General features: G+C 41.9%; 1 protein-coding gene across 1 annotated transcript in view; it reads right to left on the bottom strand.

The window, feature by feature from the left end:
* The window catches only part of IFT81 (intraflagellar transport 81), a 235,567-nt gene that overhangs the window by 43,758 nt on the left and 172,882 nt on the right, over positions 1–18,927 (bottom strand). The window contains exon 15 of the mRNA XM_077461990.1: positions 1,482–1,568. Coding sequence (XP_077318116.1) covers positions 1,482–1,568 — 87 coding nt within the window. The remainder of the gene's footprint in view (positions 1–1,481; positions 1,569–18,927) is intronic.

The raw sequence follows: 18,927 nt of genomic DNA, 5'->3' as shown, positions 1-18,927 counted from the left end.
ACGTCCGGCTGCGGTTTGCAGTCAGGTACGGTTTTGTTCACCGGTTCAGGTGCGAATGTGTACTTCAAAAAATCACACCCAAAATCACAGAGGACCCATTTTAGAAACGGAATAAGGGCACCCTGGACATGTGAGAACTGGCCCAATTGAAAGCCGGTCTGATGATTCACATGTTATGTGAATTGGGCATCCAATTCGCTAATATATCGAAACCGACCCTAAAATTTTATCAGACAGTAGATGCAAACTAGTAAGTTATTTTTATTTAAAATCATACAAGTACAATGAATACAGATGATTTATCCTTGTGCCTTGACCTTGCATACATGATAATACAATAACTGCACTATCATTTTCAACTTTTGAATCTTAGAAACGAAAATATTTCACAGGTGGGAGATAGAGTCTTTAGCTATAAGAAAAAAAACTAATATGATAGGTGTATTAATCAATTGTATCCAATAACTTTTTTTAGGGTGACTATACTGCCACCATCTGTTCTTTTATTGGCTGTTCTGGGTTAGTGTCCAACCAAGATTTTTCTGCTTAATTTTTAGGCCCTTTTCACACAGGTGCCTCCATTGTACGGATTATGCCTGCTCAGTGGGAGGTAGCTTTGCCGATGCCTAATGAGCAGGCAGATGACCGGTCCGTCTCCGATCACTGTGCAGAGCAGAGACGGACCCAGTCCCGCTCTCCTCTATGGGGAAATCAGGTAAAAACGGACTGCCTGTCTGTTTTCATCAGATCATATCCAATCCGATCTGGCAGACAGATGGAAAATAGGACCATCTGTCTGGATTTTGCAAACCGGATTGGATCGGATAGCGGCGGATGCCAGCGGACATGTCACCGCTGATTTCCCCCTCTCCATAGGGGAGACGACTGGAGGGTCTGGTCAGGTCTGTCTGAAAAACGGACCCGATCGGACAACCCGTGTGAAAGGGGCCTTAATGTTATCTATTATATAAAGATATACAATATCTAAAATAAAATAGTTTTGGGAGGAAAACTGTAGGTTCAGTGATCTAATGTGTTTTAATATCTCTGAGGAACTCAATGCAGTAAGCTTGCATCTAGGTCAGATTGTGATGTTGCACAGTCACCGATGGATTTCTCTATTATTCTACATTGTGAACGAAGCAAAGCACTAATATTTTCATTAGTAATGGCCCTTTGCGGACAGGCAGAGCTGGGAACTCTAGTGGGAAGATCTTGACAGTGGAGTACTCAGCATAAATGAAAAACTAGTGAGATTCAATTCACAACCATCCATTCAAAGCTAGACTTAATAATAAAGCCAGTGACTATAAAGAAACAGATGAAAATAAAGAATGCTATGATCCACACATATTCAGCCTTTAAATATTTCACTGATGGGATACTCAAATCACATTTTTATGCACAATTCAAAAGGGCTACACATGCTTTCAGGGCAAAGAGGGTCCCTGTTTATTGGAATTAGTTAAACAAAATGTTACCTGCTCTAGCTTGGAGCAGTTACTTTCCAGGCCGGCCGCACAGCTGTCGTATTGCGCTTTCTTTTCATCATGCTCTTGGGTCAGCTCCTAATGTGAAAAGGGCAAAGATTCATGTCAGCAAGTTGTGTGATACCTCAGCACATGGCACAGAGAGTTCCTGTCAGTCAGCGGCTTGAGCCTGTCATCTTGGCACACAGAGTGTCGCATACTTAAACTTAGCAGATGTGTATCATTCCACTTTCACACATGGCTGGGGAAGGGGGGACACGGGTGCTGTCTGATGCTTCAGACTGACATATGGCTAAAAACCCACAGTATAATAAACCATTGCACCAGTTTTCTGCAAAACAGTGACTATTGCTGAGAAGTCCAATATGTTGGGTTCCAAATGAATAACATCGCTCTATCTGCCAAACACACAAGCTGTGATTATACTTTTGATAGATGTGTCACCTAATTGCAAGATTTTAATTGCGATTAATGACTATTTATTATAATTCATCAACACAAAGTGGAGGCAGTGAAGGCACTTGAGTACTGACACATGATAGTCCTTACTGCACAATTCTGATTATTGGGGTTTATCTGTGGTAAAGAGGAAGAAAAAAAAAGTTTTGGATGTACTAGCAGATTTAGATAGAGTAACAAATTAAGGCCAAACTCCAGTTTACACTTTATAAGCACTTACAGAAACAGATTTTTTTTTTTACTTTAAGGATAAAGGTTTTACAAGAATAAATAAAAGTTAATCATTGAAGCATCTCTATCAGTGATAAATTGTTTATCTCATCCCTCTAACATTAACATTGGCAAGGGAGCTTGTTCTGTTTAAAAACAACAGACTTACTGGGCGGATCAACAGTTAAAAAAGGAGAGAAAGCCTAAAAAAAAACCAAAAAAACATGGAAACTGATGGGAAACCAGCACAGATTTCACTTGCAGGGACATGAGTTTACATCAGCTTTCATGCACGTTAACATCAATTTTCATGCGCATCAGTTATGTGCCCTATTCACCACACCAATGTTGATGTCCTGTCAGGTTTTTTTTTTTCCAGTGCAGAAAACTGCATACACATTGCACATTTCTGCACAGAGAAAAATCTGCACGTTGTGGTGTGAACAGGGCGTACAAAAAAAACATTGTTTTTTTTTTGTACACTTGCAGAACACGTGCAGAAAAACTGACATCTCTGCACCATGGTGTGATTGAGGCCTAAAAAAAACTTGGGACTTTTTTTTCTTTTTTTCTTTAATTCTGGTAGAAAAGTGTGATATTCTTAAAATCCTGGTGTCCCATGATAATTTTCAGAAAAATTTGTATAAACCTTAAAGTGGACCTGAATTTTTAAATGTAAAGATCCCAACAGTTTCAGTAACATCCAGGCACCGTGGGGAAGGGGGGAGGATTTGCCTCTCAATATATTTTGGGAATTTCCTAGACTCCATGAGTTTTGGATGACAGAACTGGGGCCTAGAGATTTACAGACGGATATTCTTTGATCCAGCTTTCCTTCTCCAGCACAATACATTCCCTTGCAAACAGATGAAAATAAAGAACAAAGCCTGCAGTCTTGTATTGTGGCATCAGCCAGAGCCCCCAGGACTAGCACAAGGTTTTGTCAGGATCACGGACATTAAAAAATATGTAAGTTTTACTTCAATGTTGAGAGGGACAACACATGCCTCTCAGACAAAGATGGTTCTACTGGCTGGAATTTGTGTCCTCTCCAGAGTTTATAATACTTCTCTTTATGCGAGTAGAGTAAAAAAAATGATTCCCTGCTGGCAATAGCCTTTAAGACTTTGTAGACTCCGGACCCCACTCCCTACAACCCCCCACCCTAATGTATGTATCTCTTATTCCAACCCATATCTCTCCCTACCTAGTTAACGCTCCTTTCACCCTATATATCTCCATTCTCCCTTTCAGTAAATCTGCCTCCCCATTCTGCAGGGACAGATATGCCCACAATTCTTCCCGTAGTATACCCATAACATTTTGAAGTGAGATCGGATGATGTCACTAGTGTTTTGAGCACATTTCTCCTAACTGGGGAAAAGAAACCTGTGTAGTGCAAGGATTTCCCTGCCTATGCGTAATTCACTCTATTAATCTGTGCTTTCCGCATTAATTTATTGAATATTCCACCCCAGTCATCAGAGGGGCAGCTCTGACATGAGGAAGGAAAGCGAGGACCCTCTACCATGACTGTCTCCACACAGAGACCTAGTGTGGAAAAAGGCATGGTAAGTCAGTAATAGGGAAGAGATCAGATGCAAGAAGACTACAGACAATACCGATGACCAGTCTTTTGTCCTCCACTTGCCTTCTTTTGGCACAGCTTCCACAGTATGGTCACCTTTAAAATGTAACTATTCACTGATGTTTGCAAGTCTTATGTTCTTAATTCAGGGCGATGCTACCCACCAAGCCACCACAAACTTTTCTGAGCTGAGTATAATCATGCAAAGTTACACTTTTCTCAATACTATGCAGCATTCATACTCTATGCTCCAGTTACACTTTAAACTGAAGTAAACTTTTAATTTAAATCAGCTAAACAAATTCAAGGCACATCAAAACAAAATAGGATTTTTATAACAGTTTACCTGTAAAATCCTTTTCTTGGAGTACATCATGGGACACAGAGCCATACTGATAACTAAGAAGGAAGGGGCCTCTGTGTCCTGTGATGTACTCCAAGAAAGGGATTTTACAGGTAAGCTGTTATAAAAATCCTATTTTAATTATTGTACATCACGGGACAAAGAGCCATAGTAATAACTATATGGGATATCCCAAAGCAATGGCACCTGAGGGGAGGTAGACACAAAGCAAAATAGCCGCCGCCAAGCGTGAGGACCTATACTGCAGCACACTGTGCCCAACGGCGTTGTCCTCCTGCCATCTTACATCCATTTGATAGAATCTCGTGAATGTATGTACTGACGACCAAGTAGGGGCCTTGCAAACCTGAGCCACAGAGGCTTGGTGATGCACTGCCCATGAAGTGCTGACTGCTCTGGTAGAGTGTGCTTTACTCTTAAAGGGAGGAACCTTTATTTTCAGGCCATAAGCCTGACTAATCACCTGACGAATCCACTTAGCAACAGTAGATTTCAATGCTGCCTGACCCTTTCTAGGGCCTTCCGGCAACACAAACAAAACATCAGTTTTCTGTATCTGAGCAGTCGCTTTCAGATAGGCTTTAACTGCTCTCACTAGATCGAGAGAATGTAATAATTTTTCTTGTGCAGAACGCGGTACTGGGAAAAAGGAAGGTAAGGAAACATCTTGATTCAGATGAAAACCAGACACCACCTTTGGCAAAAAGGTTGGGCGCGAATACAACACAACCTTATGCTTGTGAATGATTATGTATGGCTCTTCTTGCAGAGGTTATCGCAACTAGGAATACCAATTTCCTTGTCAAAAGGATAAAACAATATTCCGTATAGGTTCAAAGGGTTGTCCTTGCAACACCGACAAAACCAGATTCAAATCCCATGGGTACAAGGGTATTCTAACTGGCGAAGTTATCTGAGTTACCCCTTGTATGAATGCCCGGACTAAGGAGTGCAAAGCAAGCGGCTTTTGGAAAAACACTGCCAAGGCCGAAATCTGACCCTTGATTGTACTCAAGGCCAGCTTCATTTCTACTCCTAATTGTAGAAAGGCCAGAATTCTTCCTATAACATATGAGGATGCCAACCCTAGACTCTGTAATAAATGATGACAGAAGCCGGCTCTCTGGCATTAATCAGGGTGGTTACTACTGAACTTGAAAGCCCCCGATTATTTAGAGTGTGGGCTTCAATGGTTACATCGTTAAAATTTAGCGTTTGTAAGGCAGGATGGAATACTGGTCCCTGCGACAGCAGGGCCGGACTCGGTGGAAAAGTCAAAGACTCCCCTACTGCCATTCTCATGATCCCTGCATACCTGGGTCTTCTGGGCCATGCCAGATTCACTATGATTACCAGCTTCCCGTCTTCCCTGATCCTGACATGGTAGCCATGATAACAACTTAACTGGAGGGAATGCATAAATCAGTGAAAACTGATTCCACAGGATCACTAACGCATCTACTCCGAGTGCAAGTGGATCCCTTGTTCTCGCCACAAAGTTGTCCAACTTCTTGTTGAACCTGCACACCAAAAGAACTACGTCCGGCGTACCCCATCTTTGGCAAATGGCCAAAATTACCCTGGGATGTAAAGACCATTCTCCCTGCAACAGCTGTTGATGGCTCAAGAAATCTCCCTGCCAATCTTCCACTCCTGGAATGTAGACTGCAGATAGGCAAGGAACATGTTTCTCTGCCCAAGACAGAATATGGTCCACCTCCCTTTGGGCTGCGTGGCTTCTGGTGCCTCCTTGGTGAAAGATATAAGCCGCTGCTGTGGCATTGGTGGATTGTATCCTGACAGGAGAATTCCGCAACCTGGACGTCCAGGCTATTAGAGCCAGATGTACTGCCCGAATCTCTAGGATATTGATGTGCAAGGTATTCTTGGTCTCTGACCACTTCCCTTGAACCGTGGTCTCTTCTAGAACTGCTCCCTAGCCCCATAGGCTGGCATCCATAGTTACTACTTTCCAGGAAACTGGAATGAAGGATATACCCTTCTGTAAATTCCGGGTTATTAACCACCAGTTGAGACTCTGGTGTACTTTTGGAGGTAGATTCATTGGATCTGTTTGTTCCAAGCAAACAGAATACTGCATTGTAACAGTCTTGAATGGAACTGGGCATAGGGAACTGCTTCAAAAGAAGCTACCATCTTCCCTTGTAATCTCATGTAAAGGTGAATGGAAGGACCTTTCTTTGCCTTGATCTTCTGGTCCAGCTCTTTTAGAGCGCTGACCTTTGCCTGAGGCAAGAACACCCTTTCCTGGGTTGTGTCTATGACCAGGCCCAAATACTGCAGCCTTCTTACTGGCTGTAAGGATGATTTCTCTAGATTGAGAATCCAACCCAGTTGTCTAAGACGACTGACTGTTCTGGACAACCTTGATTTACCCTGCTGTTGAATGACCTACCAGTAGCAGGTCATCTAGGTATGCTATTACTGCTATACCCTGGCCCCTTAGTCTTGCTAGTACTGGGGCTAACACTTTTATAAACAGTCGGGGAGCAGTGGCTAACCCGAAAGGCAAGGCCACGACCTGAAAGTAGTGCTGCTCTACTGCAAACTGCAGAAACTTCTGGTGAGCGGGAAATGTTGGCACATGTAGATACACATCCTTGATATCTATGGATGCTAGAACCTCTCCTCCCCGCATGTGTGGAAACAAATGACCGGATTGACTCCATTCTAAAGCAGCGGATGTTTAGGAAGTGATTCAGATTCCCGAGATCTAGAATGGGTCTGACATCTCAACTTGGTTTTAGTACCGTAAAAAGATTTGAATAAAACCCTTCTGAGGGAACCTCTATTATCACTGCCTGATACAGTAATTGGTCCAGTGCCAGAAATTAGGACTTTTTCTTTACTGGGTCCTTGGGAACGTTTGATCTTAGAAAACGCGATGGTGGAAACTCTTGGCTACTACAGAGCGGACCCCCTTGTCTTGGATTTCCTCTTGCCAAGTTTCTGAAAACCACCACAGTCTTCCTCCCACTCTATCGAGCGAAGGGGCCTTCACAAGGAAGCCTTGGGACTCTGTTTTGTGGACTTCTGACTTCAGGGCTTTTTGTAGCCCTTTGTCTGGTTATGAGGTTTATCCTTTTCCCCTGACGGTGGAGGCCGTTGCCCCAGATATCTAAGGAGAAGGTTAAAACCTTTCTCCATAAAACGGAAACCCAACCAAGAGCTTCTTGCATGGTAACTCGGCAGACCAGATTTTTTAGCCACAGAATCCTGCACATATGTATCAACATGAGCGCAAGGCAAGACGCCTGATTGATAAAATCCTTGCTAGCATCCACTGCAAAGTATAGGGCACTAGATAGCTCAGCTAAAGTTTGGGCCTCTTCAGTTTGAGCAGGAACTTTTTTTTTTTTTTAAAACCTGCTTGAATTCATCCCGAAGGGATTGGCAGATGCCTATTGCTGCCACTGTAGGTTGTACTACCGCACCAGCTACAGCAAATTAGGCCTTAAGTAGAGATACTAACTTCTAATCAGCTGGATCACTAAATATTTGTACATTGTCCACTTGGACTTGTTCATAGAGGGGATAGCCACATCTACTGCTGGTAAATCTCATCTCTTTGAGAATTTTTTCTATATAGGATAAAGAATTTAAAATCTTTTAGGAGGATAAAACTGCTTATCTGAGTGATTCCAATCAGCATAAATCAGTTGCTCCAGTAACGGTTGCATAGGGAAAGCATGAGAACCCTGTGAGGGTTTTAGCGAACCCAAAGATGAGAAGGAAACCTCATCCACCTCTGCAGGAGGCAACTTATATCCAGAATGAACCAAGTCCATAAGGGATTGGATTAGCAATTTCTGCGATTGCAAAATTGAGAAAAGTTCTTCAGATGCTGAATCCTCTGAAGAGGAGTCACCTGAACCTCCTTCTCTCAAGGATACCCCAATATCATCTGCCCAATGTTGCTCCAATACTGGAAGGTCAAGGGCAGGAGAAGGAGGGTGTGCTGCATTTTCTCACCTCCTGGGAGGTAGACGCTAACATCTATTTTCCCTTCCAAACCAGCCATAGCCAAAGCCAAATCATCCTTAGTAACGTATGCAGAGGCTGGGACATTGGAGGTAGCCATTAAGCCTGCGAGACAAAATGGCTCAGATTCGCCACATGTTCCAGGTCTTTCAGTGGAGGATGGAACTGCGGGGCAATGCGACTAGGAAACTCAGGCTCTGACCGCAGCAACTTCGCACTCCCCCCTGATGAATTACCCCTCCTGGGGGAAGACATAGTCCTAAGCACAAAAAAACAGAGATACTAAACAAAATGCATCTACTGCCGAGCTTTAGTCTAGCAATTACATAACATGCTGCTATAAATGCTCAGTCTCAATGCTGAGTAAAACGTGCCCCTTAAAAATGCCTTTATCCACACACCCATACAGCTTACATACCACTTGTATGCTCTGTGTCCCTCTGTCAGCCAACCAGTCAGCTTTTAAGCAGTGAGCCTTGTGCTCCACGTGCATGTCGGCAGTGTTTAAGCCATGCCCCCTGCTGATCTAGGCTCTGCCCCCTTTTTAAAAAAGGATCCATTTGCCGCTCTCTGCGTGGACATAGCCGGCCCTATAGTGAGGGCGGATCGAGGGGGGGGCGGGGTTCTTCATCAAGGGAGAACCTGACCTCTGTGATGGTGGATGGTCCCCCCAAACCCCTGCTGATGGCTTACAGAGCAGGAGAAATAGCAATGCTGCTGCAGGAAGCCTTTGCTGACACTTGAGTGCATCACAGGGGAAGCATGGAAGACACCAGGTATGCAGCCTTTACACCCTCGAGTGGCAAAACACAGGCAAGGCATCTCATACTCACACCAGAAATATCAAGTGAATTATATATATATATATATATATATATATATATATATATATATATATATATATATATACACATACACACACACATTCCCTGTATTTCTAACTTGCCTGATCCCCTCCACAGGAAAGCTGGAAACTATCACAGACAGATCCAGCCTTCACCTATCACGGTGGGCCGTATCATGCCAGACCGGGTCCCCTTTCATGGATCCACTCCCTTGGACCTGTACAGCACCACTGACGGAAAACTCTCTGGTTGTATTAACATGACCAAGGTGCCGGATCCCAGGGCCCAGCTCTCAAAAAATAAGCATTTCAGGCAAAAACCTTGTTTCTTCTTGTACGAGGTCTGGGTACCATCGTTTGGCTTTTAAACACTTTAGATGGATCTGTTTGAACAGCCCCTTGATCCCATCAGGGATTACTTAGCGGAGCTCTCTTAGCACTTCATCAACCGTGACCAACACCTTAGACACTGGTGGAAAAAAAAAACGAGATGCTCCCGGTATGGGAGGGGTTATATAGGGAGGGGCACTTCCTGTTTCTTTTTTGGTTATACCAGTGTCCATTCACCTAAAGATGGCCTATAACCCATATAGTTATTACTATGGCTCTGTGTTCCGTGATGTATGATAAAGAAAAGCTGTTTAAAATCCTACTGTAGCGCTGACTCTCCTGTCTATTAATGTTAGCATGTTATAACAGAAGTCTATGGACGTTTCTATGGCTTAGTGCTTGGCGCCTTCTAGTGGCCAAACATTGAAAGTGAGCTTAAATAATATTTGGCTTTCAAGCATTGAACTATTTACAGGAAGTGACTTATTTACATTGGAGAGTTGACCCTTTTACCCAGGATGCCGAGTGACCTACCCATGAACACCCTGTCTTGTATTGCATGCTGGGTAGGAGATAAAAGGACCCTGAGTGGCCATTTTAGGCATCTGGGGAACGCATGGCCTGCCTGTGAGGACTTGTGCAGAGGCCTCCCGGAGGAAGCGGCTTATTATCTGTGTGGAGCGCAACCCTGCTCGGTTGTGTCAGTGACCTGAAGTGCCAGTGCCTCAGAGATCGGATTGAGAGGATCCAGAGACACTCATTTGAGCATCGGAAGACCAGGTCCACCTGTCAGGGTGGGATGGAGTGACGGAGCCGGCTGATGCAGAGGCAAGCTGCAACTACCAGACCAAAGTTACCATACCAAAGTTCCAATCCAGTTGGTGAGCGGGTTTCTACCCACCGTTTTCTAAACCATTACACCTAGTCAGACTTATATACAGGCCTCGCTGGGATACATAGTCCCACGGAGGAGGAGTATAGCAACTGACGCTAGGCAGGCATAAGGCCTACTTACTACCACACTTCAAGCACTGTATTATATTTGCGGAAACAATACTATGATCATTCTTAATTCAACTTTAACTGCTTTAACCTTGGATTACAAATTTATATGTTGTTAACCTAGCTAGCGAAGATCCGAAGATAAAGACTGAGTACTTTAAGTGAGACTCACGCATAACTACAAAAGTAGGGGGAGCTCCCATACATATATATTGTTTGTAACTGTTTTGCCAGAGTTCATTGTCCTGTCAATCTATGTTGGATGACAGTACAATTTTTGTAATCACCTATTTACAAATATATAGTAAAATATACTTTGGTTAAGTACCTCATTGTGTGGAGTATTGTTTTCTCTCAGCAGGTGGGGCCAGTGGATCCTGAAAGGACAATACAGGTATATTGTGGTATAATATATTGTACTGTATTGTATTGCACCACAGCCAAGGGGACTGAGGCAAGTTAATGGGGTTCTGTTACTAGAGTGTAGGCACAAAATCAAATCAGCCGCTCATTCAGGAGTCAGTGCTACACTACATTTCGGTTTCTGCCTCAACCCTAGTAAAAAAGCCTGAACCCCTGCCCAAATGCTGCAGAGAAAAAAATAATCTTTCTATCTGCATGTAAGCAATGCTCTCTCTGCAGAGGTCTGATCTCTTATGTTTAGTAGGTAACATGAACTTTGCTGATTGCAGGTCCAACTGAACAGGGGGTGTCGTCAGGCCTCTACAGAGAACCACCACTGCTTCCACAAAGAGAGCAAGGATCCTTCTAAGCAGCCTGGGTTATGGGGTTAGGTGTTGGGGAGAGGTTATAAACTAAGTTCTCATGCTAGGGGTTAAGTGTTGGGAAAAGTTATAGGTTGAGTTGCGACTGGTCCTTCATTGTCCAATAACAAACTCAAGGCCAAGAGGTGACTAAGCTGAATTAATAATGGTGGTAAAAGAGAGTGAGGTCATCAACCTGACTTTGATGCTTTGCAGGGTTGTGGAACTATCAGGACTGGCTGGTCGAAATTACAAATCATTTGGCACTTGTAGAGCGGAGATATACTTACCCAATCTGCCAATCCTCCGGGTGCAAGATCAGTTCCCGCCGCATGTGCCCCCCCGCCCCGCACAGTGGCAGTCTTGTGAATGGACTGTTGCTGACATCATCACACCCATAGGCCGGCCCTGAACGTGAGGATGGCAGGAACAGTCCTAGACATGGGGGAAAAGTGGTTTTCCAGGGGATCAAAGGATCAGGCAAGTATAGCCGATCAGTTAACCTATGCAGTGTGGGCATAGCACCACTGCATGGGTGAAACATCTTTTGTCATGGAGCTCTGCTTTAAAGGGAAACTATAATGGATTTGAATCAGTTCTAATTTGGTCATTTTGTTTTAGGTTTATACGTTTTTAAACTGTTATTTTATATATGTTTTTTTCTCATGAAATATTTAATACACAACAAAAGATTCCCAGAGTACTATGGCTTAGCTAAAAAGACATTATAGCAGATACTGCTTGCTTTGCAGCTTCTTATTTTCTGTTCTGACAACTCATTGACTTCTGAGTATCATCAATGAAGCCAACTTAGAGTGTGGAAAAAATAGAGCTCCACCTGCTCGCTGAAAAGCAGAAATATTATATATATATATATATATATATATATATATATATATATATATAAATTCCCATTTTTCTAAAAAAATTATTCTAGTTCTGACCATAACAGCTTAGATAAAACATATCCTATTCATGTAGAAATCCCTTTAAGGTGTCACCATTTTAAATGCAAAAAAATTCCCATTCAGTTCATGTAAAACTGTAGCGAAAATGTAATTCATATTAGGAAGGCATTGCATTAAGATTCCTTTCAATAATTCTGTAAAAATGCAGAGTAATTTATGCTTTTTTATATATTTAGATAAATATTTTAATAACTACAATAATTCATAATAATGGGAAGATGTTAGTTATGTTCAAATTTTTTAACTAACTTACAAATGTGTATTTTCAAAATTTTCATAAACCATTCTGCCTTCACTTAGAGCTAGATATGCCCCAAAGCAACTAATAGAACTGGTGTTCTTTTAAAAACTAAACAGATGCCAAAAACTGCATGAAGTGCTGACAAATTTGTGCTGTAACTGTGTCTAGTTTACATAAAGGCAGATAATGTTTTCTTAAAAAAAAGAAATACAGGGCCAAGTCCATCCAGCTGTATCTGTAAGGGAAAAAATCATTGCTACATACACCTGCCATACTGCTTTTGATTTCAAACAAACAATTATGTTAGCCATATAGTTCCTAATTTTCAATACTTCCCAACCGGGTCAATTCTGGCACTTCACTCCTACATGTAAAAATCATAATTTTTTTTTTTTTGCTAGAAAATTACTCAGAACCCCCAAAACATTATATATGTTTTGTTTTTTTTAGCAGAGACCCTAGGGAATAAAATGGTGATCAATTTTTCAAATGTTTTATATATTAAAAAAAACTGTAAAGTTAGCCCAATTTTTTTTTTGTATAGTCTGAAAGATGATGTTATGCCAAGTAAATCGATACCTAAAAAGTCACGCTTTAAAATTGCGCACACTCATGGAATGGCGCCAAACTTTGGTACTTAAAAATCTCCAGCTACGCTTTAACATTTTTTTTCAGGTTACCAGTTTTAAGTTACAGAGGAGGTATTGGGCTAGAATTGTTGCTCTTGCTGTAATACATGCGGTGATACCTCACATGTGTGATTTGAACGCCGTATACATATGTGGGCGTGACTTACTTATGCGTTTGCTACTGTGCGCATGCATGCGGGGACGGGGGCGCTTTAAATTATTTTTTTTTTATTCTTTATTTGACTTTTATTTTTTTATTTTTAGAAAACACAAAGAAACCTGCGGTCAATTTTATTCCTATTACAAGGAATAATAATAATACAATTACAAGGACCCCACATCTCTCCTTCAGGCTGGAAAGGCTGAGATAAAAAAAAAAAATAATTAACTGTCTCGGCCTTTCGAGCCACGTCCCTGGCATTGTTTACTTCTGATGGCTCGGATGTGACGTCATAACGTTGCTCCTGGGCCTCCAAGAGTCCTAGAGATGACTGGGGACCATCTGGTCACCAGAAATCTCTATGCTAAACTTCCGGCGATAACTGATTCATTTTCCGGCTTGCCAAACATAGAAGCACCGGACGTCTCCCCCCTCCCCCCATAAGAATGACCAAGCTGCTGAACTGCCGCTATGATTGTTCTTACGATGCACAGAATTGCCAGCTGAAAAAGATGATATCTGGATGATGCCTGTAGCTGCAGGCATCATTCAGATATCCCCACTCAAAATCCATGAAGTTATATGACGTACCTTGGGCGGGAAGTGGCTGAATTCCTTTTTAATTTCGCATGCCTACTCTATAATTCGATTTTAAATGATAGAGACAGAATATCAACCAAAAATACAGAAAAAACACATGATACAATTGTTATAAATGAAGTTGCAGTTCAGTGAGTAAAATAAGTATTTGATCCCCAAGCAAAACATGACTTAGTACTTGGCGAAACCCTTGTTGGCAAGCACGGAGGTAAGATGTTTCTTGTAGTTGGTGACCAGGTTTGCACACATCTCAGGACGCATTTTGGTCCACTCTTCTTTTTACAGATCTTCTCTAAATCCTTAAGGTTTCTTGGCTGTCTCTTGGCAAACTGAAGTTTCAGTTCCCTTCATAAATTTTCTATAGGATTAAGGTCTGAAGACTGACAAGGCCACTCCATGACCTTAATGTGCATCTTTTTGAGCCACTCCTTTGTTGCCTTGGCGGTATGTTTTGGGTTATTGTCATGCTGGACCCATCCACAACCCATTGTCAGTGTTCTGGCTGAGGGAAGCATACTGTTTTTCCACCTCCTTGCTTGACTGTAGGGATGGTGTTCTTAGGGACATAGTCAGCATTTTCCTTCCTTCATACACGGCGAATGGAATTAATGCCAAAGAGCTCAATTTTGGTTTCAAATGACCAAAGCATTTTCTCCCAATCTTTCTCTGAATCTTTTATATGTTCATTGGCATGACTGTACCTGTGCCTTCTTGAGGAGGGGGGCTTGCCGTGTTTGGAGGAAGAAAAATGCTGACTATGACCATAAGAACACCATCCCTACAGTCAAGCACGGCCGTGGAAACATAATGCTTTGGGGCTGTTTCTCTGCTAAAGGTACAGACCAACTTTGCTGCACTGTGGGGTAAATGGTTGGAGCCATGTATTGTAAAATCTTGGATGAGAACCTTCTTCCCTCAGCCACAACACGGAAGATGGGTCATGGATGGGTCTTTCAGCATGACAATGACCCAAAACATAACACCAAAGCAACAAAGGAGTGGCTAGAGAGGAAGCACATTAAGGTCATGGGGTGGTCTAGCCAATCTCCATACTTTAATCCTATAGAAAATTTATGGAGGGAGCTGAGACTTCGAGTTGCCAAGCGAAAGCCAAGAAACCTAATGACTTAGAGAAGATCTGCAAAAAAGAGTGGACCAAAATCCCTCCTGGGATGTGTGCAAACCTGGTCACCAACTACAAGAAACGTCTTACCTCTGTGCTTGCCAACAAGGGTTTCTCCACACTAAGTCATGTTTGCTTGGGGATCAAATACTTATTTTACTCACTGAACTGTTTTTTCAGGATTTTTGGTTGATATTCTGTCTCTATCATTTAAAATACACCAATGGTAAAAATTATAGACCCTTTATTTCTTTTTAATCTGCAGGGGATCAAAAAAATATTTTCTCCACTTTATAACACTGCTGGAGGTGTGCATAATGGTCAGCTTTTAGTCATGTGGATTAACCCTTTGACAGCCAAGGATGTGTCCCATACCTAATCACTTCTACAAGTTGCAAAAAAATTAAGATTATATTGTGATTGTGTGAACTAAGTTGCATGTGCATTTTTAATCCACTGAGAGAAATTTAGGGTGATGAATTCCTCGCCAATGCCAACATCTTCTCCTGGTCTTTTTCCGACTGGCATCTTTGGCCATCTTTATTGGCATAGGAGTAAAATCCCCTCTTCCCGCTTGCAAATTTATTTTTTAAAGCAAAGTTCCACTTTAATATTAACAATACAATAAGAAAAACAGGGGAATGTTAGAATTTCAATTGTACTGCAAATTAATGTACCATGACATCAACAGGTTAAGAAAAGATGTCTATACTTTTCTACTGGAAATAGGAAAAAGTCCAGAACTCTTCAGGTCACTTGGGCAGGATTATTAAAACTCAAGGAAACTTCCTACTTAGATTCAAGCAATTTTTTTTATGTAGCAGGTTTTTAAAATGATAGCAAATGGTAAGTAAGCATTGTCAACAGGTATATTATACAAGTCATTCTTTAGATTTGTGAGGTTCTATGTGAGGACGTAATTGAATACTGAGCTTTACTAGATAAAGCAATAGCAATAATAATATGATCAGTTATAATAGTTAGGTATTTGAAAAACCATTGGTGGTATAAAAAAAAAAAACTGTGAATATTTGATAGTGTAACATGCAGACAAAAAACTAAAAAAAAATGCAACAGGAACACATTCAAAATTTATGAAAGTTTTGCGAACACTAGAAATACAGTACTTACATTCTCTTTTCTAACAATTATGTACATTTAATACAAGGTTTAAGATTTAAAAGGATAAAAGAAGATTTTCTGCGTACAGCTTGGCCTGAAGATCACAGATATATAAGAAATACATGCACTGTGAATATTCTACATGTGCTTGTGCTTTTAATACAAATTAGAAAACACCATGCAGGTGTTGTGAGACTGGTTCTCTGTCCGCAGAACATCTAGTCTCCCTTTACTACCAATTGCATCAGAATTTACAAAACATAACGAAGCAAGAAAGTGGCTTTAGGCTAGAACAGAGTCCATTGATTCTCCATAACCCAGGTTCTGTGCTTGGTCATTTAACAGAAAAAATGAGGAGTGTAGTATGAATTCTATTACAGTAAGGTTATGCTACCACCCAGAGGCGTAACTAGAACATTCAGGGCCCCGTTACAAGAAGCCATAAAGGGCCCCCCAGGGCCCTACCCACTAATCACAGGGGCCCCTTGATCTGGTCCAGCAGCAGGACCCTTTCCTCTACTCTGCAGCGGGCCCCCTTCCTGCTTTCTTAGGGCCCCCAATGGTGGCAGAATTCTATGGCCTGGTCGCAAGTGTGACCTCTGTGACCCTAGTAGTGCCGTCACTGTCCCACCCACCCTATTAAAACGGACACCAAGTGACCCATCACCACAACCCAGCAATAACAATGCACAGTGGACATAAAAAGTCTACACACACCTGGTAAAACGTCAGGTCTCTGTGACGTAAAATAAAATGAAGACAAAGATACATTTTTCCACCTTTAATGTGGCCTATAAATGATATGACTTAATTGAAAAACAAACTGAGATCTTTTGGGGGGGGGGGAGTAAAAATAATAAACTAAAATAATATGTTTGCATATGTGTGCATAATTAGGCAATCATATTCTAACTCATGTTAAATAAGAGTCAATACACACCTGCCATCATTTAAAGTGTCTCTGATAAACCCCAAATAAAGTTCAGCTGTTCTAGTTGGTCTTTCCTAAAATGTTCTTAGTCGCATCCTACAGCAAAGTCATGGTTGGCAGAGAGCTTCCAAAGCATCAGAGGGATCTCATTGTTAAAGGTATCAGTCAGGAGAGGGGTACAAAGAATTTCCAAGGCATTAGATATACTATTGAACACAGTAAAAATAATCATCATCAAGTGGAGAAAATATGGCACAACAGTGACATTACCAAGAACTGGACGTCCCTCCAAAATTGATGAAAAGAAGAGAAGAAAACTGGTCAGGGAGGCTGCCAAGAGGCCCACAGCAAGTACTGGCTGTGTGGTACGTGACAACAATCTCCCAAATTCTTCATATGTCTGGGTTATGGGGTAGAGCGGCAAGATGGAAGTCTTTTCTTACAAACATTCTAGCCTAGCTAAATTTTGCAAAAACACATCTGAAGTCTCCCAAAGCATGTGGGAAAATGTGTTATAGGCTGATGAAACCAAGGTTGAACTTTTTGGCCATAATTCCATGTTTGGCGCAAAAACAATACTGCACATCACCAAAAGAACACCACACCCAAACAGAAGCACGGTGGTGGTAGCGTCATGCCTTGGGGCTGTTTTTCTACAGCTGGAACAAGGACCTTAGTCAAGGTAGAGGGAATTAAGAACAGTTCCAAATACCAGTCAATATTGACCATGAAGAGAAACTTAATCTTTCAGCGTGATAACGACCCAAAGCATACATCCAAATCAACAAAGGAATGGCTTCACCAGAAGAAGATTAACGTTTTGGAATGGCCCAGCCAAACCTCAGACCTGAATCTAATTGAAAATCTGTGGGGTGATCTGAAGAGGTCTGTGCACAGGAGATGCCCTCGCAATCTGACAGATTTGAAGTGTTTTTGAAAAGAAGAGTGGGCAAATGTTGCCAAATCAAAATGTGCCATGCTGATAGGCTCCTACCTAAAAAGACTGAGCGCTGTAATAAAACCAAAATGTGCTTCAACAAAGTATTCGTTTAAGGGTGTGCACACTTATGCACCCATATTATTTCAGTTTTTTATTTTTACTTCCCCCCTAAAAGAGTTCAGTTTGTTGTTCAACTGATTTGTACAATTTATAGGTCACGGTAAAGGTAGAAAAAGTTCTGAAATTATTTATCTTTGTTTCATATTTTTACATCACAGAAACCTGACATTTTAACGGTGTCAATTTTTTATATACACTGTATAATAAGGTCCTATGACACTCTAACTTGTAAGCAAAGCCCATATAGTATTGTAGACTCAATGTAAATACTAGGAGTCAGCGCAATATGTATGTGGCATGCTGAGGTAAGGACTGCCTAGGCTAATGTCCATTCTATACAGAAAAAAATAGATATACTGCTTTCCAGCTTGTAATAGATCCTCAATGTAATAGTTTGTTGCTGGACCCAGGCCACCAGATGCTATTATAGCCCCGAGCCTGTGTAGCCAGATGGTGAACTGTGTGCACAAGGTATGGAGCTGGATGGATGGTTTGGCTACATTCCCTAACTGCTGTGTGCAGGGGACTCACCTGGTCTTCACCCCAACCGGTCTATGTAGAAGCCAGTGCAAAGCACTCTTGCTGCATCTAAAAACCCTTTTCCCAGGGCTGTGTCAGTGTTGGATATGGGCTCCTGTATGCACATATAGTGAAGGAAGGGCTCAGCCACCCTGCCAAGTAGAGACCTGTGCCCAAGGTGGCTCCCAGTATCTTTTCCCTTATGCTGGGGTTGTGTAGAAAAACAGTCCAAGTGCACAGAGGCAAGATGATGCTGTTCAAGGACCATGTGGGAGGGAGGTCATATGACCTCAATGTATTGTCATCTTGGGGCCCCCCCACAGTGGCGGAATGCCAGGGTCCGGTCACAAGTGCAACCTTTGAGACCCTGGTAGTTCTGCCACTGCTACTACTTACTGGAATTTGTGACACTGACAAAAAAGGTTGAAATTCCCTCTAGCCAGAATGCCTTAATTTGAGCAAGCAGTACATACATTTGAGCAAGCAGTACATAGGGCCAATTATTACAGAGGGCAAGGGAC

The sequence above is a fragment of the Lithobates pipiens genome, unplaced genomic scaffold, assembly GCF_037356315.1.
Source record: "Lithobates pipiens isolate NorthernLeopardFrog02 unplaced genomic scaffold, aLitPip1_a1.2 Scaffold_3, whole genome shotgun sequence".
NCBI lineage: Eukaryota > Metazoa > Chordata > Amphibia > Anura > Ranidae > Lithobates > Lithobates pipiens.
Note: the sequence above shows the minus strand (reverse complement) of the source record. Positions and strands in the feature narration are given on the sequence as shown.